The sequence below is a fragment of the Bos indicus genome, chromosome 3 (assembly GCF_029378745.1).
Source record: "Bos indicus isolate NIAB-ARS_2022 breed Sahiwal x Tharparkar chromosome 3, NIAB-ARS_B.indTharparkar_mat_pri_1.0, whole genome shotgun sequence".
In the NCBI taxonomy this organism is placed as follows: domain Eukaryota; kingdom Metazoa; phylum Chordata; class Mammalia; order Artiodactyla; family Bovidae; genus Bos; species Bos indicus.
The window spans coordinates 20,868,414-20,896,359 of record NC_091762.1 but is presented as its reverse complement, the minus strand read 5'-3'; the positions used below and the strand labels follow the sequence as shown (position 1 = coordinate 20,896,359).

Below are 27,946 nucleotides of genomic sequence, written 5' to 3'. Positions count from 1 at the left end.
AACAGTAACTAGGGTAGGTATGCAAAAATCTACCTTTAGATATGAAAAAGACAAAAGAAGCTACAAAGTAAGGAATTGCAGAGCTGCTGTTTTATTGATTTTGAGTTTGTACAAAGGCAGCAGTCCTTAGGTGGGGTCCCGAGTTTTCCAGAGTGACACTCAACTCTCCTCCCCCGGCACACACACCCTTCCGGCCTCAGTTTTGAAAAGTTCCCTGTCTTGGCTGCAACTGTGGAAATAGTGAAGATATTGTGAGACAGGGAGTCCATCTGGAACAAAGAGGCATACACCTGCTAGGAAGGCGTCCCAGAAGCCTGATTCTAGAAGTCCTAAAAGCTGCGACATTCCCCACACCCACCTGCATTCCATCAGCCTCAATCCCTCACGGGAAGAAAATATTTCCCAAGTTCTGTGGCAATAGAAAAAGGTGTGTACCACAATTTAAAAATCCATTATCCATTTTCCTTCTCCCCACCACCCTTCAGTGAAGAGCCTCATTCTATCCTTTAATACTTGAGGTGTAGGAACAGCAGAATAGAGAAAACATGAGGGGGGATGGGGAAGGTCAGAGCCAGAAAAAAGATGGGTGACTTGGATCAGCACCTAACCAGGAATGCAAAGGGGACAGCAGCTGAGTGTTGAGTAACAGGAGGACACCACCCCCCCGCCCCGCCCCCGACCACCCCCAACGGAGGTTTAGTGGATGGAAGGAAGGGTGGAGAGGCAAGGGTCTGTATCAGATTTTCCCATTTTCAGAATCCTGGTCTGGTTGCAGGTTTGTGCCAGGAGTGAAGGCTGCTGGGAGGGGCTGCTAGAGGAAGGAGGTGGAGCTGAGTGACTCACAAGATGAATCACAGATCCAGTTATAAGCACAGAAAGAGGCCAAGGTTCTCCCCACCCCCGCTCCTCTCTTCGCTCCTGGCAGCCAGCTTCCCTTCCTCTTTTCTAGCACCTCTTACCCAAGTGGCCAGTAAAAGGAGGGGTTGTGGAGAAAGTCTCCATGGAGGGTATAATATTCTGTTAATCCACTTAAGTTCAGGGGGCAAAACAGCCCGTGATTTCTATAAAATGAAAGAAACAGACTGCCTGTATGAGTCACTGAATCTGTAGTTGAAGGGCCTGGAGGGAAAAGGAAATTAGAAAAATCTGTGGTGCAGGTGATTCCAGGACGAGGACTACTAATTCTGTCTTCTCACCTGTGGTGGTGGGTCTGGGGCACTGACTCCTTGGAGAAAGAAGACAATGCAGAGTCCAGAGGTGTCGGAGTAACTTGGGGACAATTATCTTTGAAACTCCTTTATTGGGAAAGATAAAATGTGACTGGAACTTTGGACATGTGGCTGTTTAGAGAGTGGTAAGAATAGCAAAAGCTAGGTTCTCAGAAGTCATTCAGAACCAGCTCCATCCTTTCCAGTTCATTATCACTCCCAAACATACACTAAAAAGTCATTGCTGATTTTTGTTTAGTTGGTCTGTGAGCTTTAGTTTCACTTGAGAAGAAACAGCCAACAGCAGAGGGAAGGAACTTCCCTCCAGGCCCCACAGAGCACTGAGTTGAACACCATACCACTCCATGAAGAGACTGAATCTTTAAAAAAAAAAAAAAAAAAAACCTTTTAATATCATCATTTTATTTTGCTGTAGAATCCAGTGTGAGGGAAAAATGTTTGGTTAAATCTTGTAACTCTCAATCAAACCAGCATAAATTAAAAGGAACCTGGAGGCGTGTCCTATAGACCTATTTGCTCCTTCAGGGCTGAGATGGAGAATCTAGGGTGAGTAGAGGGGGTAGCACTGTCTGAAATCAAAAAGGGAAAAATAAAAGCCCTGAAAATCTCCCCTCTCCAACAACAGCCTCAGTAGGTACCCCAGTGCCTGGGGTTACAATAACTAAATGCACTTATTTAAGCCTGAGAGATGATATCCCTCAATTAGGATTGGGGGGCCTGCCTCCCCCCTTCAACCACACCCTCAACTAAGGAATCTGGCTCCTTCTGAGTGCATGTCACCCCTCTCCTCCCTTCCCCCCAACACAGTAATTGCACGAGGCTGCCTCTTCTACTCCCTCCCCAAATACTGTCATTTCCCAGGCAATTTTTCACCACCTTCCTTCCCATCCTACAGCCGTCTCAAAAAATAAAGCAGGACAGACTTTACTTATCCCTACAGAAAAATATCCATTGACTCAGGGTCCCTCATCTTTAGAATGCAGAGGTTATTTTTTTTTTTAATGCCTCAATAAAGTTACCTTCCCAAATTAAAAACAAAAAATTCTTAATGAAAAAGCTATAGGGCCTAAATAACCTAACCACCACCACCCCCCGCTTTTTTTTTTTACCATTTTCACCCCCTTGGGCACCCCTCAGAATTTCCACCTTTTTATTTGAAAAGAAGTCAAAAGGGATTGGGGTTGGTCAATTTATAAATCAAAACAAAAGCAAACATGACACAAGGTTTCCGTTTATGTTCATTTGTCCTCAGTTTTTAAAAACAAAAGTATTAACTAGACTCTAGTAACAGATCAAATCCAAACACAGCAGTCCAGTGGCGAATTAAAAGTTTCCTGGTTTTATTCTCTGGGAAAATCCCTGGTCTGTTTCCATTCCTATTGGTCCAGGCCAAAATCCTATGATATAGATGGATGCCTACGGGAAAGGTACGTGAGCTGTGCAAATTCTAGGTGTGAGTTCGAGTCACCTGTTGTTTGGGTGCATGTCAGGCGACAGAAGTTCGTATGGTGGTGGTCCCACCAGTGTTCTAAGCCCAGACACGGGGTGAGGTGAGCAAGGCACTCACTTTGGGCACAAAATTTAAGGATGCCTCAAAAGCCAGTGACCAAGATGCTATTTTAACACAATATAGTCTGAAAATCAAAATTAATATAAAAAGAGCCACAATGAATAAAGTATCGAAATTTTAAATAAAGACAAGATTCAACTCCTCCTTGCTCAATTCAGCTTTTCTTCCCTCACTCTAACCCCAGTCCTGCTGGATCCTGTTTTAAAGATTTTGATATTTTGCCCATGATGGATTTTTTGCATTAATTTTTTAAAAATGCTGCATTAAAACACTATTTATCTTGACTAGTGAGCTTTTGGCATCTCCTTAAGTTTTGACCCTGAAGGGAATGCTCCTCTCACACCAGCCCCAGTCCTGCCTGGAAATACAAACATACCCTCCTTTGGAACCTATCTCCTTTGACCTCATTGCTTCCTTAACACATCCATTTCCAAATAAAAGCCTAAGAATTAATAGCCATGGAAATTATTAAATCAACAATCAGATTTAGAAAATAAGTGGCTTTTTGAGTTTGTTGAGAAAGGAAACTTCCTAAATTGTGAGCAGTTCCAATGAAGAGGACAGTCTTGGCTGACTTTGTTATCAAGGGGGCGGTGGGATGACAACTTTCCTGATTGGGCAGAAGCAACATATGGCAAACACAAGTCCCCCCAACGCACACTCCCAGCCCATGTCAGCCTTGGATCAAATGTAAAGATTACATTCCACAGGATGGTTTAAGAGTACACACCTCAAAAGAGAAATCCAAATACAGAAAAATAGCCCCAATTAACACTCTAGACACATTAAGTACACTTATTCCCCTTCTTCATATGCACCCAGGAGTGTATACAATTGCATAGTTGATTTTTTTTTCCCCCCAGAAAGAAATAATTTAAAGAAAAGGGAAGATTGGCCCAGGATAGGTCCTCCAGTTTAAAGCTCTTAGAAATGGTGCTGGCCAGAGCATAGGCTGTCCAGACTTGTGCTTTGTGCAAAATGCAAAGGAGCTCCCCCAACTACTGTGTCCACAGACACACTCCCACCCTCTGGGGAAAAGGATGGTTTGGGGAGAGGCGGGAGAGCCAATGACAGATCAGCTCATTGGGAGTAATCTGTGATCTGTGGTTATAGTTCACTAAAATATATATTTCTCTAGCTACCTCTTTATAAATTGCCCCTAATCCCTACCCCAAGTTTCAACATCAGTCCTATTATCAAAAATATCTCTTCTTACAAAGTATTTTTTTAATTATTTTAATAAACTAACCACAGATTAAGGTCAGCTATGGCTTAACAAAAGAAGCCGGGATGTTAAGTTCATTCTCCAAAAGTAGAGAGCAAGGAGAAAGAATGACTTAAATAGGAGGGAAAAAACTCATTTTTTAAAATGTTTTTTTTGCTTGCTAGGGTCTTTTTGTTTCTTTCTTAAAAAAAAAAAAATCCAAAAAATAAGTTGCTTTCTACAGATATGCAGCAGCAGAGGATGGTAGTGCTCTATTTAGGTTTTTGGTTTTGTTTGAAACAGTCTGGCCAAAAGTCTGTCCTCCTCCCACCCCCTCCCAAGGCGCACTCAAATGTGTGGTTATTGCTAGTAGTTAAAAAAAGATCACCTCTGCACCAATTCACCTAGAAAAAATTCAACACACACAGCTGCTCTTATCATTCTCTTGCCTTCCCCAGAGGGAACTTCTTTTGTGTTTTTTGTTGTTTTTTTTTTTTAATAAAATTAAAGTCTTAAAAAAAATCACAACCTTCTTAACTTAGCTGAGCTCAGTCCTCAAAAAGGATGAGGAAAAGATAGGGGGCAATCGGCAATCTCCTCTCGAACTAGAAGGGATGACAGACGGCTGTTTAGAAGGAAATCAAACTTCAGAGGAAAAAGATTCCCCCTTTAAGTTCTTGCCTTTGTCATCTCACTAAACCCATTTAAGCCATCCCCCTCCTAATAAGCACCGAGAAGCACACATTTCTGCCTTGTCTTTCCAGATCCTTCAGAAGGAAAAATTTATCCAACACTAAACATCTACCTTAATTCAAGTCAATAACAAATCTAATTTCCCAATTTCCCTCCACACTCCCAACTCCACCACCGTGTGCTTTTTTTCCAACCTAAAAGAACTTTGGTCTGTTTTTTCTTTTATTGACTGAGAACCTCCTTTGCCAGTTCCTCCCCCAGACTTCTGCCCACCTACCCACCCCCACACCCCGAATCTTCCCTTACACTTTCCCTTAGGCCTGGGATGGACCCAAGGGGTTATGACACACAATTACCATCTTTCTCCCCTTGTACCTCCTCAGTACCATCAAGTCAAGATCGGCAAAGGACCAGTATAGCCTCGAGGCACCATCCAGCCCTGACCTGCTCTTGCCAGCCTGGCAGCTCTTCAGAGTATACACACTTAAGAGTTTCTAGCCAGGCTCACACCAACATTACTGCATTCGCCCCATCAACATGGGAGCTGGGTCTTATGAGCCAATTAATTGAGCTTAACTTTCTTTGTTTAGCCCCCTTGCCCTCCAAGGTTTCCCGTTCAGAACCTGTGCACCAGCAGCTCCCCACCCGGTTCACGTTCCCTTCTCCTCAGTTCTTCTCTGTAACAGCAGGAGCAGAAGTTGTTTGTCTCAGGGTGTCCATAGAAGCTGCAGTTCGGTTGTTTGCATTTGGTCTGGGTTGGGGGAAGTCCCCGGGGACCTCCAGCCCATCCATCTGGCTCAGGGGGCTCTCTGTAGCCGTTGCTATAGGAATCAGCCACGCGGAAGTGGGGTGGTAACGGTGCACCCCTGTGAGCTCCATCCTTGGAGTGACTGCCTGGCTCCAGAGAAGAGATGCTGTCCTGGTGGGGGTAGGGTCGCCCAGGAGGGCACTGTCTGGGGAAGGTGGCATATGGTGGTAGGCCCCCCCCACACGGCCCCCCCGCCAACTGCCTCCGGGGTTCCTGGCAGTGGACTCCACCCCCAGAAGGCCGAGGGACAGTAAAGCCACCAGGGTAGCCAGCAGAGAATGCCACTGCCTTGGATTCTGCTGGAGGGGCAGTCAGCAGCTCCTCCCCGCCATCTGGCTCTGGCTTTTTGGCTGGAGGAGGCCCACTCCCTACCCCTCCATTCATGATCTTCCTCTCTGTCTCCTTCTGCTTCTGCTCTGCCAGGAATCTCTCCTCAGCATCAGTGAGGTAGCGCTGGATCATCTCCTCCTGATACTGGTGGCGGTGACCCATCTTCAGGGTGCCAACAAAAATAAACTTCCCCTCCCCTTGCATTGCAATCCTCATAATGCTCAGGCTTTGCAACACCTCCTGGCTATACCTGCTCCCTCCATTACCAACAGACTCAGATGTGGGCTTCTCAGATACAGGCCCATCCCCAGCTGCCTCCTCCTTGCCACCCTTCCAACTCTTCAGTGAGTTTTTCTTCTTCTTCTCCAGGGTCTCAGTGCCACCGCTTACCCCCGAACCTGTCCCCACCCCTCCAGGCTTAGAACCCTTGCTGTGCATCAGGCCTCCCATGTTCTTCTTGAGCTTGCTGCCCAAGGTTTTGCCAAAGCTGCCCAGTTTGTTAGCCACAGAATCTGCTCTCTTCTTGTCCTTTTCCCGATCTCGCTTTGACTTCTCTTTCCGCTTGCTGCCCTCGTTGCTGGCAGAGCTGCTGCCAACTGACTCCTTGTCTGATTCCCCAGACTCAGGAGTGGACCGGGGCTCATCTCCAGCTGAGGCTGTCGGGGACTCAGGCTGGGCCAGTGGAGCCTGGAAGAGACAAGAAGATGGTTGGCAGATACAGAATGGATAAACAACAAGGTCTTTCTGTATGGCACAGGGAACTATATTCAATATCCTGTGATAAACCATAATGGAAAAGAATATCTAAAAAAAGAATTTCTGTATATGTATAACTTAGTCACTTTGCTGTACAGCGGAGATTGGCACAACATTGCAAATCAACAACAAAAAATTAAATTAAAAAAAAAAATGGCTGACCGTTATTCCACTGGCCTAGGTTGAAGGAAGCCCCCAGGAACCTCCAGCCCATCCACCTGGCTCAAGGGGCCTCCTGCAGCTGTTGCTATAGGAATTAACCATGTGGAGAGGGGTGGTAACACCCCTACGAACTCCTTCCTTGAAATGACTGCCAGGTTCCAGAGGAGCGCTGCTGTCATGAGGGGAAGGGTCACCCAGGAGGGCACTGTCCTTCCCCAGCTCATCAGCTCTCCCATGAACCAGGAGAAAATGTATCTAATGTCTAGCCTTTATCTCACCTCCTATAATCTGATGCCCTTCTGTAATAAGAAGATAGCAAAATGAAGACTGGATTTTGCTCTTCTAGAACAATGTGCAACTATACAAATACATAACCTCTGGGTAAGGTGGGAGAATATTCTGTAGACAGTAGAATGGCATTTATTATAAATTTCTCTATGCCAGATTCTGCCCAAAGTTACTCTCAAGGAAGTTCTGAATAACCACCCAAGTCTTAACCATTCTGCATCCGCTTTCAGACATTCAGCACCAGAGTCCATCAGTTGCCCCTTGCTCCTGGGTTCCTGTTCTATGGATAATGATATCCTCAGAACCTACTAGATCAGGAGCTTTTTAAGCTATTCTGTCTCTTCTAGTGCCCAACACAGAGGTCTATGTACGGAGGGCTTAGAACAAAGTAATAACAATCTCAAGTTCAAGAAAACTTTTTCTGAAGAATGTGTTTAGTATCAGAAAGCAGAGCCTGGTTGGTGAGAAGATGTAGAAAACAAAGGCCACTAACAGAAAGGCAGGAAAAAGTCTCTTTGGGAATTTATCTGGTATTTTCCAGTTACTCCTAATATTGAAGCATAAGCCACTATCCAGAAGAGACTCGGAAGGACACCACCACCAGGTGTCCTTGTTCTCCCTGACGTGGGAAGGAGGCCATGCCAGGGCGGAGTGGGAGAAGCCTCACCTGCGCATCAGAGGACACTGCGATCCACTTCACGTTCATGTAGCCATGCAGCAAATGCAATTTGACCTCTAGGGATAGGATTACACTGTGAAATGGAGAAAAAAAAGAATTTCAAAGAACTGTGGCCTTTAAAAAGCAAAGCAGTGCGATCCAGTTGGGAGGCAGGGTGGGAGAAGACTACATGGCTGGGAGCTCAGGGCTGATTTGAATTATGGCTGCACCAACTAAGCTTTATAACCTTGAGCAAGTCACTTCAACCTCCCTGAAACTCAGTAGGGGTTGATAATGAGTATAGAGAATAATATCTATCCTGTAGGGCTGTTGTGAAGATTAAAATAGTATTGAGAAAGGGCCCAGCTCAGGGCCTGGAAAATAGGAAATACTTACGAAACAGTATATTACTTAGAAGACGCTTTTGATAATTAGGTGAGAACTTACTTAAAAAGTCATAAACTCTTTTCTTATTTTTTAACCCAATCTTCTCAGTTGGCTCCAGTTTCAGGAGCCCAAAGAAGGCAGCACTGGATAAGAGGTGAGGAAGGAACTTTTACACTCCTAAGCTCTTCACAGAAAGCTGTGGAAGCAGGAGGAAGCCAACTTCAGGGAAATGGGGGTAGGGGTGGAGAGAACATATTTTTCTTGCCATTTAAGTTCCAAAAAAAATGCAAAAGTCTAGAGCAAATGATTTTGGTCAGCTATTTAAAACCCTTCTCGTTTGGGCTGGGAGAAATGTGACCTGATCATCTTGATTCTTCGACCACTGTTCTGGGGATTCTGTAAGAACACTCCTCATGCTATAAACACATCCCAGGATTCCCTTCTGTTTCATGGGGAGAAAAAGCAGTGGCAAGAGTCCAGGTGCCCAATCTGTCTCCCACCCCTCCATCTTCCCAAAGACACTAGAACTAGGATGTGACCATCTTCGCCCCTGAGCTGAGGAAAAGTCCCCGGGAGACAGACACTGCATGTGGAAGAGATTGCAGCTACAAAGCAGATGGAAAGGCTGGACGTGCCTCACCTTGCCAATCGGACATTGTCATTATCATCTTTGCCCCACTCCCAGCCCTTTCCAGGGTCCACAGCAAAGTGCAAAGGCAGCAGCTTATGCTCTGAATCTGTAAGTGGGATCACAGCTGGGGAGGAAAAACACATATGATCAAGGAGTCTTCCTGAGGAAAGAGGAAGGCAGCTGAACACAGACTGACTCCAGTAAAAAGGCAGCTGAATCATACCCAAGGTCTCTAACTATAGTCACATCTCAGTTCTTAATGACGAATTGTCTTAGCAGAAAAAAATAACAGGCAGGTTTTCCCTTATTACTCAGAACACAATTTAGGCAACTTATCTCCATGAATTCCCACCAGTCAGCTAGCACCCATGATGTTCCTGCCAATTAAAGTGAATTCAGGGAATTCAAAGTCATTATTAAGGCAAATAGAGCAAAGCATCATTTGGAAAGTTCTAGACCTTAATGTATAAGCTTCTTTACTCCAGATCAGGGAACACAGGCTGAGTTTTCCCCAAAACCTTTTTTTTTTTTTTTTTAAACAAAACAAAACTGTTTATCTTAGAGCTTAAGAAAACAGCATCAGCACGCTCTGTCTGGGCTTGCATGTCACTCAGTTCTTTCCTCCTACATCCTCTCTCATTTCAGTTCTTCTAAGTGAAAATAAAGCAGAACAAAAGACACCAGAGACCCAGACACTGCATTCCACACCTTGTTCCTTGGCATTCTCCTTCTGCTCCATGGACACAAGTGCAGAAAAGTGGGCCTGATCATAGGCAAGCACCAGAGGGGAGCGGTGACACTGGCTGGCTGGAACCTCCAAGGGCAGATATATTCCCCCAAAGGGAATAGGGGCGAATGCTGCAGGAAATCACAAAGATTATTATTAAGGCTATATTCTTGCCTGGTGGGAAATCTCTCCACCCAACTATGTCAATTGAGCCCCCCTTTCAGTCCAACCGGTGTTTAATAATTCTTTCCTAAGAAGTTTCATCAATTAACCTCAACTGCTTTACTCTGACTCTGTGAGAATTGTGCATTGTTCTAATTTACACCGTGTTTTTCCCCAAGGGTCATATATCCCCCTTGCAGACAGGGCTGCTCAGGGTAGAGTGAGGACTGCTTGACTCACCTTCCCCCCCAGAGTCCCTCAGCATGGTGTCTGCCACAACGACTATGGGCCTCCGAAGCACGTGGGCAAGGACGAAGACGTGGAATTCTTCTAGACTCTCATACACGGGCTCTTCTGAACTCTCCACCCTAGAGTTGTAGGAGGGGAGAGAATGGAAGAGATGCAGTGCAAGGGAGAGGGAAGAAAACAAATCAAGAGACCTCTGAAGACCAGTTCTACACAGAGGAAAAAAAAAATGTCCATTTCCTTTTTTCCATTCTGAAGGCTGCCATACACAGAGATGATTATTTTATGCTAGCATGGCTATTTCTACCTCCATTTCACAGATGGAGAAATTCAAGAAAAGAAATGTGAAGGTCTGAGGGTTAAAGTAGTGCTCAGAATTGGGAAGTAATCCCTCTTAATACCTATCTGGTTCAACAGCCTTCCCCTACTCTTTTTATCCAGTAGCTCAACATACAACTGTGTAGCCTCATTCTGCTTATTACCTTACCCACCACAACCACCCACATATCACATTCATCATGTCCTATCAAAAAAGAAAAACAAAAAAGGAAAGAAAACAAAAATCCCTTCTTCATGTTCCCTTACTTGAAGAAGAATAGCCTCGCCCATCTCTTGGCTAATACTTAGTAGCTTAATCAGAAATCTGAGAAATATTTACTGTTCTTTATATCGCATCTTCAGTTAATCACCTGGCCTGACCAATTCCATCTTTTAAGTGTCTCCTCTGGCATATCTGCAGCCACCACTTCATACCCGTGTCCCCCTCTTTCCTGGATTACTATTACTCCCCTCCAGTTCATCATCCATTTGGCTGTCACTGTGCTCAAATTCATCAATTTGTTCCTGTTACTCACATACTCACAATTGAGTGGCTTCCTGCCCCCTGCTGCTGCTACTGCTGCTAAGTCGCTTCAATCATGTCTAACTCTGTGCGACCCCATAGATGGCAGCCCACGAGGCTCCCCTGTCCCTGGGATTCTCCAGGCAAGAACACTGGACTGGGTTGCCATTTCCTTCTCCAATCCTGCCCCCTAAACCAATCTTATTCAACATTGAGTGCTTGCTACAAATGCAGATTTCTGGGCAACGCAACTGTACTTCCCTAGGGTGGAGGTCCAAAATTCTGCATTTTAAATAGACCGCCCGAATTATTCTTATACACAATAAAGTTTGGATAGGTTATATTTTTTAACTTTTTACTTTAGAAAAATTTTTAATTTTAAACATACTCAAACTAGAAGGAATAGTACACTAAACTCTCATATATCCATCATTCAACCTCAATAATCATAAATACATGGTCAATCTTCTTCCACCTAGACCTTGATATATTACCCTAGGGATCAGCCCCCACACCGACTCCACCCCACCAGATTATTCTGGAGCAAATCCTAGATATCATATAATTTCATCCATGAATATTTCAGCTTCAATCTCTAAAAAATAAAGACTATTTTTAAAGATGTCCACAATACCATCAATATCGCAATTTAAAAACTACCATAATTCCATCAATATCACACTTTAAAAATAGTAATGTAGACATTATTCACATTTCCCCAATTGTCTTATACATGTCCATACATTCTAACTGGTTGATGCATCTCTTAGGTGTCTTTAAACTTAGGTTCTTTCTCTTTTCTTTGCCTTTATTTATTGAGGAAACCAAATCACTTGTCCTGCAGTTTCCCAAAGTCTGGATAGAACACAATTTCAATTCCTTAGTATGGCACACAAAAATCTGGACTGCCTAGCTTCGTCTATCATTCAGCATCACATATTCTGTATTCTGGCAATACTGAACCACCTGTGGTTCCTAGAACATACCATGCTGTTACACCCTTCTGTGCCCTTGTCATGGCTTCTCTCCTGTCTTTCTGTCCAACACCCTCTTAGGATAGAACTCTTTGGACACTGAGGACTCAGCAAAGATTACTTTCTGCTCCTCCAGTTAGATATACTTACCCACCACAGCTGGCTCCATTGGTACCCAGATGCATGCGGGGTTCACTTGAGGCTAGCTTGATCAGTTCATTCCATTCCTTCTGCCACTCGTCCTCTGTGTATACCAGCCCTGACTGTGTGAAAGACAGCAAGGTATATTAAGCAGTTAGAGGCTAAGTTCAAAAGGAAATAGCCACTCCAACTCACTCATGTTATTCCACTCTATGCTCCTGTCTTATAATTTGTAAGCACTTGTCTTACAATTTATACTACAAAGTCCAGTCTCTTCTCCCTTTTATAGTCAAGATCCATGAAAGAATAGTCTATGATCACGCTCACACTTCTTCCATTCTTTTCCAGCCCACTGTAATCCAGCTTGTTTCTGCCCTCCAGCCTATGTCCCTTACCCCTACACACTACTTCCCCTAACTGACTGGCTAAAGACAGTGACCTTCTAATTGGCCAAATTCAGTGAACTCTTCAGTTCTCATCTTTCTCAGCATTCATGTGGCATTTGATCTCCCCCTTAAACTTTGTTTTCCTTCAGCTCACAAAACACTACTTTCTCCAACCTCTCTGAACTCTATCTTAAAATATTGATAATGTGTCAAATAATTTTAGCCTTGGTTCTATCCGGGTTATCTCTTCTACTATTATAATCTCATCTACTGCTATCTACATGCTCAGGACTCAGATATCCTCCTCTCCAGCCCAGACTTCCTCTTCATCTCTATGTTCACATCCAGCAGCCTACTGAAGGCTGTCACCTGCCCATGACTACCTTACACTCTGCTCTGTCAAAACGGAACTTCTGCCTCTTTTAAAACTTCCTCTTCCTGTTTTCTAACCTTTGTAAGCAACACTAACTATCACTCAAACACCCAGTTAGAACTACCAGGGAGTTATTGATGACTCCTTTCACCTATCCCATACCTGGATCCCTTTAGTCAATAACTATTAAGCATGAGCTACTGTAATAGATGCTGGTTTCACTACTTCTAGTCATACATTGTTATGATCCATTTTCTACAATACTACCAGAAAGATTTTTCTAAAATTAAAATCTGATGATGTTTGCTTCCTGCTACAAATTCTTTTAAGAATTGTTATTATCTATTAGATAATAATGCAAACTCTTTAAGCACAGCATAAAGACTCCACTTCCTGGGCTCTGACCTACCCCTCTAATATCATTTAATTAGTCATACCTCCTTGAATGCACCATGTCCTTTTATACTTCTGAGCTTTTGTCTAGGTTTTGCCTCGACAGCCTTCTGCCTGAGACAGCCCACTCCATATCCACCTGGTGAATAATCTCTCAACTGTCAGCAAAAAACTCAAGTATCACTCCTCTATGAAGCCTTTCCTAAATCTCCCTGGTGCATCAGCCACTCACTGCTTCCTTTGTGCCCTCCCTGCTGAACTGCTATACAGACTTCTATCACAGAAGTCATAACTGGTTACTCTGCTGTAATCGTATACTCACACGTCCATCTCCTACTACCACTCTTAAAAGCCGGGACCATGTTTTAAGCAATATGCTTAGTGCTTACCATGTGATCAGTAATCAATAAATACATGCTCAGTAAAACTATAATTTTTATCCCAGGAGTGGAAGAAATAGTACAAATAATCTTAAAATACTATATTGGCTTTAGGATGTATATGATGGTTTGGAAGAAAGGCTATCTTGTTAATTGTATTTGGCCTACATAAGTGTTTAAAAAAGTTTATACTTTTTTTCTGAATATTTATTTATTTATATTTGGCTACACTGGGTCTTAGCTGCAGCACTCAAGATCTTTGATCTTCACTGCAGCATGCAGATTCTTTGTTGTAGCACATGGGATCTAGATCCCTGACCTGGCATCAAACCTGGGGCCCTGCATTGTGAGCTCCAAGTCTTAGCCACTGGACCCCAGGGAAGCCCCAAGTTTATACTTTAAACACACACTGACAGTAGAAAGAATCACATTAGAAACATGAGAAGTATCAGAACAAACGTAAAAGGAATTAAAGAGCTATTGTGAGCATATTTTACTTTAATAAAAACAACAACAAAAACACAACAAAGCTATTTTCAACTTGTATAATTCCATAACTTTTTCTTTCAACTCAAAGTAAGAAGAATGCACAGTTTGTATATGGGGCACTCTGTTCACTCTGATAAATGGTCCCTGATACACATTCATGAGGCTCTGTCTCCCTCTTCCTCTCACCTATTTTCGTGCTGTTTTTATACACACAGCCACTAGGTGGTGTACCCTTCTAGGCTGAAAATGTTCTTACTGGGTTTTACCATTTTCAACAACAAAACAGGGAGGCCTAGGAAATCAAAACCAATTTAATTTGTTTGGTTTTTGGCACTGGCTAAAAGTAGCTCCCCAGTCCATCTCCCTTTCCCCACCCCCACTATAGTGCTATACATCGTCTGAGCTAAAAGAATTACCTCATTTCCATATGGAACTTTCAACGTGTTGAGCGAAAGGAGTAAAAAGACTACTCTTTCAATATCTACTATTCATGAGGCATGTATTTCCATTTGGGGACTCTGAGAGGGAAAAGGTGGCTGACCAAGAATAGAATTTCGGAATTTCTGAGTCTCCTGGCTAACTCCCATCATCTAACCCCCGTTTATTTTTTTGGCTGTACTGGGTCTTTGATGCTGCGTGGGCCTTCTCTAGTTGCAGCGATGGGGGGCTACCCTCTAGTCGTGGTGCACAGGTTTCTCATGGTGGTGGCTTCTCTTGTTGCAAAGCACTGACTCGGGCACGTGGGCTTCAACAGTTGCTGCTCCTGGGCTCTAGAGCTCTGGCTCAGTAGTTGTGGCTCAGGAACTCAGTTGCTCTGAGGCATGTGGACTCTTCCCGGAGCAGGGATCAATCCCATGTCTCCTGTACTGGCAGTCAGATTCTTTGCCACTGAGCCACCAGGGAAGCTCCTATCCCCACCTTTAAAATAATAACTATAAATAGTTTAATATAGCTGGAATTGGTATCTATCCTCTGACTGTGGCTGTCATGTCTGCTTAACTAATGGCATGATCTGGTTTGGCCTTTTCCTGTCTGAAGTGATCAAATCTAAGGTTCAGGTATTAGTTCAGTTCAGTCGCTCAGTCGTGTCTGATTCTTTGCGACCCCATGAACCACAGCACGCCAGGCCTCCCTGTCCATCACCAACTCCCAGAGTCCACCCATGTCAATTGTGTCGGTGATGCCATCCAACCATCTCATCTTCTGTCAGCCCCTTCTCCTCCTGCCCTCAATCTTTCCCAGCATCAGGGTCTTTTCAAATGGGTCAGCTCTCCGCATCATGTGGCCAAAGTATTGGAGTTTCAGCTTCAACATCAGTCCCTCCAATGAACACCCAGGACTGATCTCCTTTAGGGTGGACTAGTTGGATCTCCTTGCTGTCCAAGGGACTCTCAAGAGTCTTCTCCAACACCACAGTTCAAAAGCATCAATTCTTCTTCACTCAGCTTTCTTTATAGTCCAACTCTCACATCCATACATGACTACTGGAAAAACCATAGCTTTGACTAGATGGACCTTTGTTGGCAAAGTAATGTCTCTGCTTTTTAATATGTAGGTTGGTCATAACTTTCCTTCCAAGGAGCAAACATCTTTTAATTTCATGGCTGCAATAACCATCTGCAGTAATTCTGGAGCCCAGAAAAATAAAGTCAGCCACTGTTTCTACTGTTTCCCCATCTATTTGTCATGAAGTGATGGGACCAGATGCCATGATCTTAGTTTTCTAATGTTGAGCTTTAAGCCAACTTTTTCACTCTCTTCTCTCACTTTTATCAAAAGGCTCTTTAGTTCTTCTTCATTTTCTGCCATAAGGGTGGTGTCATCTGCATATCTGAGGTTATTGTTATTTCTCCCGGCAATCTGGATTCCAGCTTGTGCTTCATCCAGCCCAGCATCTCTCATGAGGTACTCTGCTGCTGCTAAGTCGCTTCAGTTGTGTCCGACTCTGTGCGACCCCATAGACAGCAGCCCACCAGGCTCCTCCGTCCCTGGGATTCTCCAGGCAAGAACACTGGAGTGGGTTGCCATTTCCTTCTCCAGTGCATGAAAGTGAAAAGTGAAAGCGAAGTCGCTCAGTCGTGTCCGACTCTTAGCGACCTCATGGACTGCAGCCTGCCAGGCTTCTCCATCCATGGGATTTTCCAGGCAAGAGTACTGGCGTGGGTTGCCATTGCCTTTTCTGATGATGTACTCTGCATATAAGTTAAATAAGCAGGGTGACAATATACAGCCTTGGCATACCCCTTTTCCCATTTGGAACCAGTCTGTTTTTCCATGTCCATTTCTAACTGTTGCTTCCTGACCTGTATATAGGTTTCTTAAGCAGCAGGTCAGGTGGTCTGGTATTTCCATTTCTTGAAGAATTTTCCACAGTTTATTGTGATCCACACAGTCAAAGGCTTTGGCATAGTCAATAAAGCAGAAATAGATGTTTTTCTGGAACCCTCTTGCTTTTTCGATGATCCAGCAGATGTTGGCAATTTGATCTCTGGTTCCTCTGCCTTTTGTAAAACCAGCTTGAACATCTGGAAGTTCACGGTTCACATATTGCTGAAGCTTGGCTTGGGGAATTTTGAGCATTACTTTACTAGCAATTGTGTGGTAGTTTGAGCATTCTTTGGCATTATGTTTCTTTGGGATTAGAGGTTCAGGTATAGTGTGAATTCAACAGTGAAGAAGACAAACTCTAGGCTGGCTCTAGCTCAGACAAAAAAAAACTCCACAAAGTCCAACTCAGCTCACCAGAAAGGCAGGGGGTTTGGTGTCAATAAAGAATGCTGTTTACTTGGTCTTGACCCTGTGCATTCATTTCCCTCAGGAATCTTCTGGGGCAGACTGGCTGATCAAAGACCAGATTCTGATCTTAATATCATCCTAATTTTAACAATTGAGCTATTTTTGAGAAAGAAACATAAGACATTCTATTTCCATGTTTTAAATCTTCAGAACATAAAATTCTAATAATAATAAAACATTCAAACTCATGCTTTTACAGTTTTTTAACAAGTAAACTGAATTTACGAAAAACAAATGGTATATACGGCCCCAATTTTTTTTTACACATTTACATTAATAAGCGTTGAAAACATAAGTCCTTAAAAATTGGTCTAGGCTTATTATAAGTAAAATACCAAAACAACAAAAAAATCCTACAAGCTTGTTGTATTTCATTTTGCAAAAGACAGTCACTAAAGGCTTACTGAGTGCCTTATCAGGAAAAGCACAGCATTAGATACCTCGTCTACAGGTCCACACTTCCCCACACCAGTTCTCATAACTCTATCGGAAGGCATGTACCCTCTGGTGGTATCTGAATTTCAATAGGATTGTTAAGAGTAACACTGACCTAAGAGCACCTAAGTAGGAGACGCTTCCTATAGTGGGCACTGAGCAATCCCTTACGTAACTCTGGGAAACAAGGTGCTCCCACCCGGCTTCCTCACCTCTTTATTCTGCTGAGTTTGCTGCCACCTCCAGCGCCGTTTTAATGCTTCCTTCTCGGCTCCCTTATCCATCAGTGCATACAAAGCTTTCCGCAACACCAAGTCCCGATCGTGGAAACCCCACATCCCTATGGCAAGAAAAGATAATGGTTAAGACACCTTTTGTATTACTTCCCTGGTAGCTCAGTTGGTAAAGAGTCTGCCTGCAATGCGGGAGACCTGGGTTCAATCCCTGAGTCGGGAAGATCCCCTGGAAAAGGAAATGGCAACCCACTCCAGCATTCTTGCCTGGAGAATTCCATGGACAGAAGAGCCTGGTGGGCTATAGTCCATGTGGTCATAAAGAGTCAGACATGATTGAGTGACTAACACTTTCACTTTCAAGACACCTTACCTTGACTCAACTCCACTTATTAATTATGATACACAGATTCTGGCATGAAGGATATCAGGCCTGAAGCCCCGGTTCAAAGAAACTCCTGCTATAATTCAGCAGAAAGGTAATCAGGAAAGAAAAGATGTTCCTACTGTAGAGGCTCAGAAACTTTTGAGAGCCTAAAAGCAGAGAATAGACCACATCCTACAAACTCCTGACAAGAAGACTTTTTTAAGTCTTTATTGAACTCCTTACAACATTGCTTCTGTTTTGTTTTGGTTTTTTGGCCATGATGCATGTGGGATCTTAGCTCCCCATCCAGGGATCAAACCTGTACCCCCTGCATTGGGAGGAAGTCTTTAACCACTGGGCAAACAGGGAAGTCCCAGAAAGCCTTTACTCTTGATACCAAGTCTAACAAATTAAAATACAGAGTAGAAATTTGCTGGCAGTCCAGTGGTTAAGAACTCCATATTTTCACTGCCCCAGACTCTCATTGCTGAGAGCCTGGCTTCAATTCCTTGCTGGGGAACTAAAATCCTGTAAGCTACATGGCTCAATTTTTTTTTAAAGCTAAAAAGTAAATAAAACACAGAGTAGCAGCAGACAAGATGGGTCTGGCACATGGCAATCAGCATCAAAGTTTGAGGAATGGTTGGAAAATGGGGACTTTTTTTAAAAAACTAAGGCAAATAATATACTGAATTTTAAATAGACATAACAATTTAAAGTAAACAAGTCAATAATTAATATCTTTGTATGGTGACAGACAGTAACCAGACTTAACACAGTGATTATTTTGAAATATACAGAAATATTTGAATCACCACACTGTGTGCCAGGGTATAACAGTGTTATAGGTCAATTATGGAGAAGGCAGTGGCACCCCACTCCAGGACTCCTGACTGGAAAGTCCCATGGATGGAGCAGCCTGGTGGGCTGCAGTCCATGAGGTCGCTAAGAGTCGGACATGACTGAGTGACTTCACTTTCACTTTTCACTTTCATGCACTGGAGAAGGAAATGGCAACCCACTCCAGTGTTCTTGCCTGGAGAATCCCAGGGACGGGGGAGCCTGGTGGGCTGCTGTCTATGGGGTCGCACAGAGTCGGACATGACTGAAGTGACTTAGCAGCAGCAGCAGCATAGGGTCAATTATACTTCAAAAACAAACTCACAGAAAAAGACATCAGATTTGTGGTTACCAAGGGCAGGGGGTGGGAGCAGGGAGAACTGGATGAAGGTAGTTAAAAGGTACAAAGTTCCATATATACAAGACTAAGACTACTGAGCACTTAGGATGTAATGTACAACATGATACATATAATTAACACTGCTGTACATTATACATGAAAGTTAAGACAGTAAATCCTAGAAGTTATCATCATGAGGAAAAAATAATTTTTTTTTCTATTTCTTTAATTTTGTATGAGATGATGGATGTTCACTAAATTTACTGTAATCATCTCATAATGTATGCAGGTCAAATCACTATACTGTATATCTTAAAACATACAGTGCTGTATTTCAATTATATCAGTACAACTGGAAGTGAAAAAAAAAGAAAGAAAAATACATTATTCCAGATTAGACATACATAACCTAGAGGGCTGGGACGGGGTGGCAGGTGGGAGGGAGGTTCAAGAGGGAGGAGACATACATATACCTATGACTGATTCATGTTGATGTATGGCAGAAACCAATACAATATTGTAAAGCAATTATCCTCTAAGTAAAAATTAAAAAGGTACATTAAATAAAGGTTCATTAAAAATTAATATCAAAATAAACAAGTCTCATAGGGGTCTGATGAAAACATATCTTTTTTATATACCAAAAGAATGAATATTAAGTAGAATTATATATATACACAAACAGTATACTACTTGCTTTCTGCTATTCATTACTTTTAGGGGTCAATTCTCAGAGTGGGACTTGTGCTAAATCCCGTGCTCTCCATACAATTTCTCAACAAAAGTGAACAACCAGGACAAGGTTCTTTTATCTTCTCCTGCACCAGCACACACACATACATACACCTTGCTCTGAGCCATCACTTCTAAGATCAAGGTTGGTTGGCTCAAGTCCTTCACATGAGATTTAACTATTGCTTCCTATCTGTGAGGGAATGAAGGGCCATTCTCATGACTCACCAAGAGAGGCTGCGTGCAGGAGGCAGTTTCCATCTCCAGTAGTTGCCAAAGGAAGGAGCCTTTGACAGGTGGGGTCCACACTCACCCACCAGTTCAAACGCCCTACAGAAACACGAGGAAAGGGAGATGAGCAGATTATCCATTAAGCTCTCTACTTTTTTACTTCTAATACAAGACTCCAAGCTTGCCTCTTCTAGAAAGCCTACCTAGAATCAAACCACCACTCTATTACTCTGTGTATCTTCTTCACTTATATCTGATTCATCAAAATCTGGTGAGTATAACTGGTTACATTAGAGGTTCTTAAGTGGGGCCAATTTTGTCCCCAAAGGGACATATGGCAACATCCTGAAATGTTTGGTTGTCCCAAATGGTGAGCGGGATGTTACTGGCATCGAGTAAGTAGAGGCCAGGAAGGCTGCTAAACACAATACACAAGGCAGCTCACACAACAAAGAATAATCTGGTCTTAGATGTCAGTAGTGCTAAGACTGAACAACTCTGGGATGGATGATGGGGCCAAGGTCATAGACTGCAATAAAGATCAGCACAAATAGATCATCAGTAAAAGAAAATCAACCCAACACATATACTCCAAGTGTCATGCAAGTATCATATATGACAGTAAGCAAGTCAGCATGCATGTGGTATGATTTTAAAGACATGAGCAATAAAATAAAGTACTTAAACACCTAAGAAAATGAGTCTCAGTTCTGTAGTCATCCTACAATTGTTGACCTGTTACTTACATAAAGAAAATATTGTATGAATGATGCTTAAAAATGTTCTTCAATTACTGAAAAGTCTACTGAAAGAAAAACTGGCCTATAATCATACCAGACAAATGACTAACTACTTAAAAATTATAAATAGATGTGCATGATTAGTATGGAAGGGTACAAAATGAAAAATAAGGGTTTCCTTTCCATGCCAACTCCCATCCCCCAGACCTGCCATGGGAGTTAATACCCGACTAGGTTTCCCAGAAATCCCAGCTGCCTCATCCATTATACCAACTAATTTTAACAATAATTTAAGACAAACATAATTGTAAAGGTAAATAAATCTTTGGGGAAAAGTTTATATAAATAAATGTGACTTAGTTAATCACCACTATGTATCATCTACAACATTGGTTCTTTCTGTTCACAAGGTGCTTCAGAGCCAATTATAATTCACCTGTATTTTTTTTTTATGTACTGATTTTTAGGTATTGATTCCTAGGCCTTTCACATGTGTATCCAGTTTCCCTTCCATCAAACAGGAAATTTCCAGAGCCAAGTGTCCTGTTTGTGTCCTTTCTTTAACTTGAAGACGCGTAGCTCAGTACACGTCTCTCTGACTGACCACTGAGTTTGACTGCCATCAATCAGATCACAGGCTTAGACTGGAAGCTGCTGGTCAAGCCTGGCCCCTCGGCAGAGGGGTGGAGGTACAGCGGGAAGGACGCGCTCACTGACCTGCCTGCTCCAAGGCAACCAGCATGGACTGCTCGATGAGGTCTCTCTCTATGAAGCTGCGAAAGTCTTCATTGTACACAGTGAGATCTGGAAGCTGGAAGGCACAGATGGGCATTTCCAGGGGGTGCTCACTGCTCCCCCCACCCCCACCATTGGAGGAGACATGGGACCGGGCCAGGGAAACAATGCTGGAGCTGGCGTGGGAGATGCCCCTAGACAGGCGTTTTTCTGCAATGAGAAATGGAGTCACCTTAGAACATACAAAACCCACTCAAAGAACTTTCCATTCATGTGGTGATGGTTACCTCTTGACAAGGTTTCCACTCAGGGAAAAACTGTAAGTCGAACTGGCTACCAAATTTCACGACCCTCTTTCTCATGCCAAATATAATTGTGAAATATAGAAAGTGGCATTTTCTCAGGCACTCACATTAGCACCAAATATACATTCCTCTTTCTACCCTTTTTGGAATTTGCCTGAACTTCTTCTCCCCATGACACTGTCTTCTGCTTCCATTTCACAACATAATAGGGACCTATTCATTTGGCAACTTGGTCATTGTTTGGTGAGAGGAAGAGGGAATAAGGGAAACAGAATTCCATTTGGCTATCAACAGACTGAGTCAAAAAATCTTGCTGATAATTTTCAGGGTCTTGGAGAATGTAGAAAAAGGATTTCCATTATAGAAAACTAATGACATATGTATACTTATAGCTGATTCACATTGTACAGCAAAACCCAACACAACATTGTAAAGCAATTATCCTCCAATTAAAAATAAACAAAAAAATTTTTAAAATAAAATTTATTTAAAAAATTAAACAAATTTTTTAAAAAAGAATTAATGACAAATCTTACACATTCAGGAACTTTCTTATCTACCATCAATAACATTTATTTACACAATTTACTACAATTTTTCTTGATATATTTATCAGGAATTTACAATATAGTCAATTCTTACTTAACAGAGGAAGGCAGTAATATAGACAGTGCCCCCCCCCAAATTATGTAATCTGTTTTGAATACATGGCACTTATAATTCTCCAGCAGATATTCCATTGTGATCGTAACTTACTCAGTATAGTATTACAATTCATTTGCATGGCCTAAGTTATATAAAGACTATCAAAAGACCTAAAAATCATATTGAGTAGCAGATTTTAATCCAATATTTGCCAGGGATGATGCACAAAGTAAGTAAAGAGTCAGTCTAACACTATTCTATAGTGATGTTGTTTTTTAAGTTCTTTTTTAAGGTGTTTTAAAAGTACCACATGCCCATGTAAAAAATAAAAAATACTACCAAAAGGTTTCAAGTGTTAAAAAGAAATCTCCCTGTCATTCAAAATTCCTGATCCCCTCCCTAAAGGGGACTTTCTGTATCCTTGTACAATTTTTTTATGCACATAGATGTGCACATAGCTTTTATAATAATTTTTAAAACATAAACAGGGATATATTATACTGTTTTGCATCTTACCTTTCTCAGTAAAGAGATTTTTCTAAACAAGTTCCATCACATTCTACTTAATTCTTTCTAATGGCTGCAAAGTATTCCACAATATGGATGATTACCATTTATTTAACCACTCCTTTACTAATGGGTATTAAAAGTTGTTTTCAAGCTTTAACTTTCAAGCTTTACACTACCTGTCTGTCTACTTATGAATTATGTATGTATTTATTTAAAAGGATACACACACACAGATACACACACATACACATGATAAAATCTTCCCAGAAACAAAATTGCTGAGACAGAGTATACATGCATTAGAAAAATTTGACAGATAGTAATAAACATTAACAAAATGCCCTCCAAAAGAGTAGGTGATAGTGATCCTTTGAATTCTTTCTGTGTACTTTATCTTGACAATGAGATTGTTACCCTTCTTCTCTCTCATAGTATCTGAAGAAGGCTTTTAATCTGGACAGTACTCCAGATACAAACAATGAGGGGTTCCAGCAGCTGGAGGACTGAGTTCACCTCTGATCATTTGACTGGGGAGGTGGGAGAAGAAAGGAATCATTTCCAAAGAATCACGAAATTCTCTGGTTAGCAGCCATCTCACTTCCTTTCTATTTCATATACAGAAACGGCCCTCAGCACCCCAGTACCTTGAATGATGTCATCCTGCCGCTGTAGAATGGGCCGGGGAGGACGAGTAGACTCTCGATCAGAAAACCCTTTCTCAGGGGTCCTGGAGCCACCACCCCCTTCACTAAAGGGTTGGGGCAGGTTCCCAGCATGGACCTGACGTAGCTGCTCGAAATCACTGAGGGCGGCACTCACATCCCAATTCTTTCCTGTCAGGATACAAAACAAAAAGTGAATTGGGTGCTGAGAGTACAGGAAAATTGAGGAAAGACACAGAACCATCATTCTAAGCATCTTACCAAAACTAGCAAGCATATATTCATGTACACTCCAGTCTTCCTTTTCCTTCCCCTACTCTAATTTCCTTCAACACATTTCAGTCTGGAATACCACAACTTCTTTATTTATTTGCTGTTTGTTTTCTAAGAAAGCTCCATGAGCACAGAACACTGGTCTCTCTAAACTGAAAAGGCCCTTGGAGACCTAGTAATGTCATTTTACAGACAAAGGAAGTCTTAAGAAGTAGAGTTACTTGCCCAAAGTCACAGCTAGTTTGCACCAGGGCCTCAGCAGGACACAAGCCAGGTCTCCTAGTTCTGAGATCCAGAGAGTTCTGGGCCTAGATGTGCTCTGGGGTGTCCTAAGTCACCTGAAGTTGTACACAAAGTTATAGGTATGTGCATTTTTCTAAAGAAAGAGCTGATAGCTGCCATCAGGCTATCCAAGGGAATTGTTAATTCCCTCAAACTTAAGAATCACTACACTTTTTCCTTTCAAAGTTAACTCTGGTTGTAGTGTAAAGAACAAATTATAGAGGGGAGGGACTAACAGTAGACTCAAATGATAGATCTGCTACCACAGACTTTTTAAATTGCTTTCTCCAGTTAAACTAGCCAATAAATAACATGTTGCATAACTGTTCACACTTCCTTCTGCTCTGTTTCATTCGTCACCACCTTAATTCAATTCCTGTATCACCTAGTGCCCACCTCCAATCTATTCTGAAGGGTCCCATGAGATTAATCTCTCTATAGAACAATTCTGATCGTTTTAGTTCCATAATCAAATTTTTTTTTAGTGGCATACACCACTGCCTACGGAATAAAGCTTAGGCTCTTTTGTTTGACATTCAAGGCTTTCTATGACCTGGCCTACTTTTCTAATCTTTCCTCTGTGCTTCAAGCTCCCTGGCTATGAAAGTAGAGATGATTCCACATAGAGCTGTTATGAAGATTAAATTAATTGAAAGCACTTAAAACACAGCTTGGCATAGCTTGGCCACAGAAAGCATTATACATGTATTTACTGCCATTGCTGTTACGCTTCTTGTTGTAATTATAATTCTCCAGTTAAGCCGTATTAATCATCCATGCTGGATGAATTTACTTCTGAACCATCAGACTCACCATTTGCTCTAACTCCTTTTGCTCACTCTGCATCAGTCATACTGGCCTCTTTGCTGGTCCCAGAAACTTGCTAAGACTGCTCCCACTTACAGCCTTTCACCAACTAGTCCCACTGTCTAGAAGGCTCTATCTCCATTATGTCTACACAGTCAATTCCTTAACTCCTTCAGGTATTTGCTCAAATGTCACACTCTTAATAACTTAATAAGGCCTACCCTGACTACCCAATTAAAAATCACAACCTGCCTCACTATTCGAGATCATTTTTTGTAGCACCTAACGCTTTATAATATAGTACTTTACAATTTACTTGGTTATCATGTTTATTGACTCTTATTCTAGAATGTAAAGGCCGAGATTTTTGTTTGTTTTGTTTTGTTCAAGCATCTAGAACTTGGCACATAATAGGTACTCAATAAATATCTGTTGGAGAATGGAGGACTTTTGTCCTGCACCAATGAATGAATAAATGATCTGTCTTGAGCACTGGATCATTATTTCCAACTGCCTGCTAAACTGCTTAAAATAAAAAAAAAAAAAAACAAACAAACAAAAAATAAACTGCTTAAAATCAAGTCCTCCTAACAGTCAATATGACTAAAACTGAATGTCCATCATCTTCCCTCCTAAAGCTTAATTCTTTTCCTTCTTCTGTATTCCCTGAATCAAGAATGGCATCTCAACCCCTCCAGGCCAGAAACTATAGTCGTTTTAGCTCTTCACCATTCCTCAGTCCCTACTTTTCCTCTTCCCTCACTCTTCAATTCTCAGGGTTGTTTGTACCCCTAAAATCTCTCTCAAATCTATTCTTTCTTGTCCATTTTTATCATCACTGCCCCAATTCAAGTCCTCATATTGTCACCCGGTCTTTGGCCTCCCGGGAGGTGGCTCTCTGGTCTCTTTACTGCTAGTCCCTACCCCCTATAAATTGTTCTTTACACTATAACCAGAGTTAACTTTCAAAGGAAAAAGCGAGAGACAGGAAGAGACAGAAAATGAGGATCAGGTCCTTTGGTTCCCTTTCTAAATTACGTCTTAAATCCACCCACTTCTCACTTTGTTGTAATCCAAGTCACCATCATCACTCACCTGAACTATGACAATATTCTTAACTGACTTTACCACTTCATTTTTGGCCACCTTCCAGTCAGTTCCAGTATCTTTAATCAGTATCCTGTTCAAAGACTTAAATCCAGTCATTTCACTCCCCTGATCAAAATTCTTCACCAGCTTCCCACTGAACATACCCTGAAATGCACAACCCTTACCATAGCCTACAAAGGCTCTCTGTATCCCGCTTCCCACTTACCTAACCAGCTACCTACCACTTTCTTGTACTACTCTTCCTATCTCAATCAATATCAGTGCCAAACTCTTTCACTTTAGGGCCCCTGTATAAGCTACTTTGTCTTGCTATTCCTATGCACCCTTTTGGGTTCAGTTCACATGTCACTTCTTCAGAAAAAGCCTTTCTGCACTCTATATCTAAATTAGGTTTCTCTCTTAAACTTCCACAGCACCCTCAACTTTTCTTTCATAGCATGAATGTGTGTGTACATGGATGTGTGTGCAACAGAGAGACAGCATGCAAACATTAACTTGTAACATACTTGTTAAGAGCCCAACTCTGAAACCAGATCACATAGGTTCAAACTCTCCTTCACTTCTTGGACCTCAGGTTTTTTAAAACTGGAATACTGGAAAAATAAAACCTATTTTGCAGAATGGTTGTTAGAATAAAATGTTTCAAGTAGCTCACACATCCTAAACACATAGAAGTGTTCAACACATGCTACAAGTGGAAGCGAAGGCATATGAGTTGAATCTAGAAGGATGAGAATTTCAGGAGAATAATGAACGAAGGGACACGCAGACTTACGAGACAATTTAATATCATCAGGAAAAGGTGACAAGTCAGGCCTGGCTGGAGCACAGGCACTGTGGCAAACAGTAGTAGATGAAACTGCAAATGTAAATTAAAGGCAAAGCCATTTAAACCCTGATCTTCCATTTCTAAATCAACACTAGTCTCACAGGTAGCTAAGTAAATGTCAAACTGCCACACCTTACTAAGGACTGACAATCTAAAAAATTACCTGTGTATACTAAGAACTGGCCCATCCCCCAACATGTTTACCTAACTTTGTCATTTTTTTTTTCCTAACTGTGTCATTATGTATTTTCATCATCAAAAAGCATCTGTTAACTATGACTCCAAACAAAGAATCCTGCTGAAATGATGCCAAGCCTAAATGATCTTAAAATTTAGAATATTCACACTTCCGTGTGTATATACAGATATAAGTAAACAAAAGCAGCAAAACGAAAACATTAAATTAATCCACTCTATACAGAATGATCCATATAAGTTAGGAAAGGAAAGAAAAAAACAAATATGGATGATCCCAAATATGAAAATCCAAGCCATTTATATATAAAAAGGAAGTCTTACAGACCTAAAATTATGCTTTTAGTGGACTAATCTCAAATTTCACTTGTATTACCTAAGCATAAATTGACAGTGGTGAAAAGCTACCCAAAAATTCAAGGTGAAAAAGGAATTTTACATTTTAAAATTATGGGGGGTCACACACAAACTAGATTATTAGAAGTAACTTAAATGTAAGGCCTACCATACATGAAGTATCTTTCTGGTCACCTTACATTCCAAATTATCCTAACAATAAATAGCACGTTTTACTGTCTCTCTTCTCATTCTCCCCCAAAGACTCCTTACCTTCCAGAAGATCTCGGGCCAATCCTGGTTCTGCTCCTGTGGAACGGACAAAATCCGACAGGACAGCATCCATGTCCAGGGTCATGTGATCATTCAGTACTTTCAAGCAGCTGATGTAGGGAGGACATAGATCAAAAGTCAAGCCTCCACCTGAGGAGGAAATAAACACATAAGGCCTGACGCACAGTGGAATGGGATGATCACAGCCCAGTATCAGAAGCTTCCTAACCAAATGGGGAAACTATTCCAGCTCATTCATTTCAGCTGAATTTACTATAAAGAGTAATATGGTTTCCTAACTCCTTATTAACGTTAGTTGTTTTCCCTTTTATTACATAAATTTCAGGTGCCCAGCAATATAGTTCAACATCCATAAACACTACAGTGATCACCATCACAAGTCTAGTTATCATCCATTCATTACATACAGTTCACCATTTCC

General features: G+C 41.9%; 1 protein-coding gene across 2 annotated transcripts in view; it reads right to left on the bottom strand.

Moving 5' to 3' along the window:
• Nucleotides 1-68: 68 nt before the first annotated feature.
• Nucleotides 69-27,946, bottom strand: part of OTUD7B (OTU deubiquitinase 7B) — a 59,996-nt gene continuing 32,118 nt past the window's right edge. For both annotated transcript variants that reach the window (XM_019956532.2, XM_019956536.2), the window contains exons 2-12: nt 27,505-27,654; nt 23,382-23,570; nt 21,260-21,487; nt 19,800-19,901; nt 17,272-17,399; nt 11,817-11,929; nt 9,846-9,973; nt 9,425-9,574; nt 8,726-8,840; nt 7,708-7,792; nt 69-6,521 (exon numbers count right to left, since the gene is read on the bottom strand). In XM_019956532.2, coding sequence (XP_019812091.1) covers nt 5,313-6,521; nt 7,708-7,792; nt 8,726-8,840; nt 9,425-9,574; nt 9,846-9,973; nt 11,817-11,929; nt 17,272-17,399; nt 19,800-19,901; nt 21,260-21,487; nt 23,382-23,570; nt 27,505-27,589 — 2,532 coding nt within the window. In that variant the 5' untranslated portion in view covers nt 27,590-27,654 and the 3' untranslated portion in view covers nt 69-5,312. The remainder of the gene's footprint in view (nt 6,522-7,707; nt 7,793-8,725; nt 8,841-9,424; nt 9,575-9,845; nt 9,974-11,816; nt 11,930-17,271; nt 17,400-19,799; nt 19,902-21,259; nt 21,488-23,381; nt 23,571-27,504; nt 27,655-27,946) is intronic.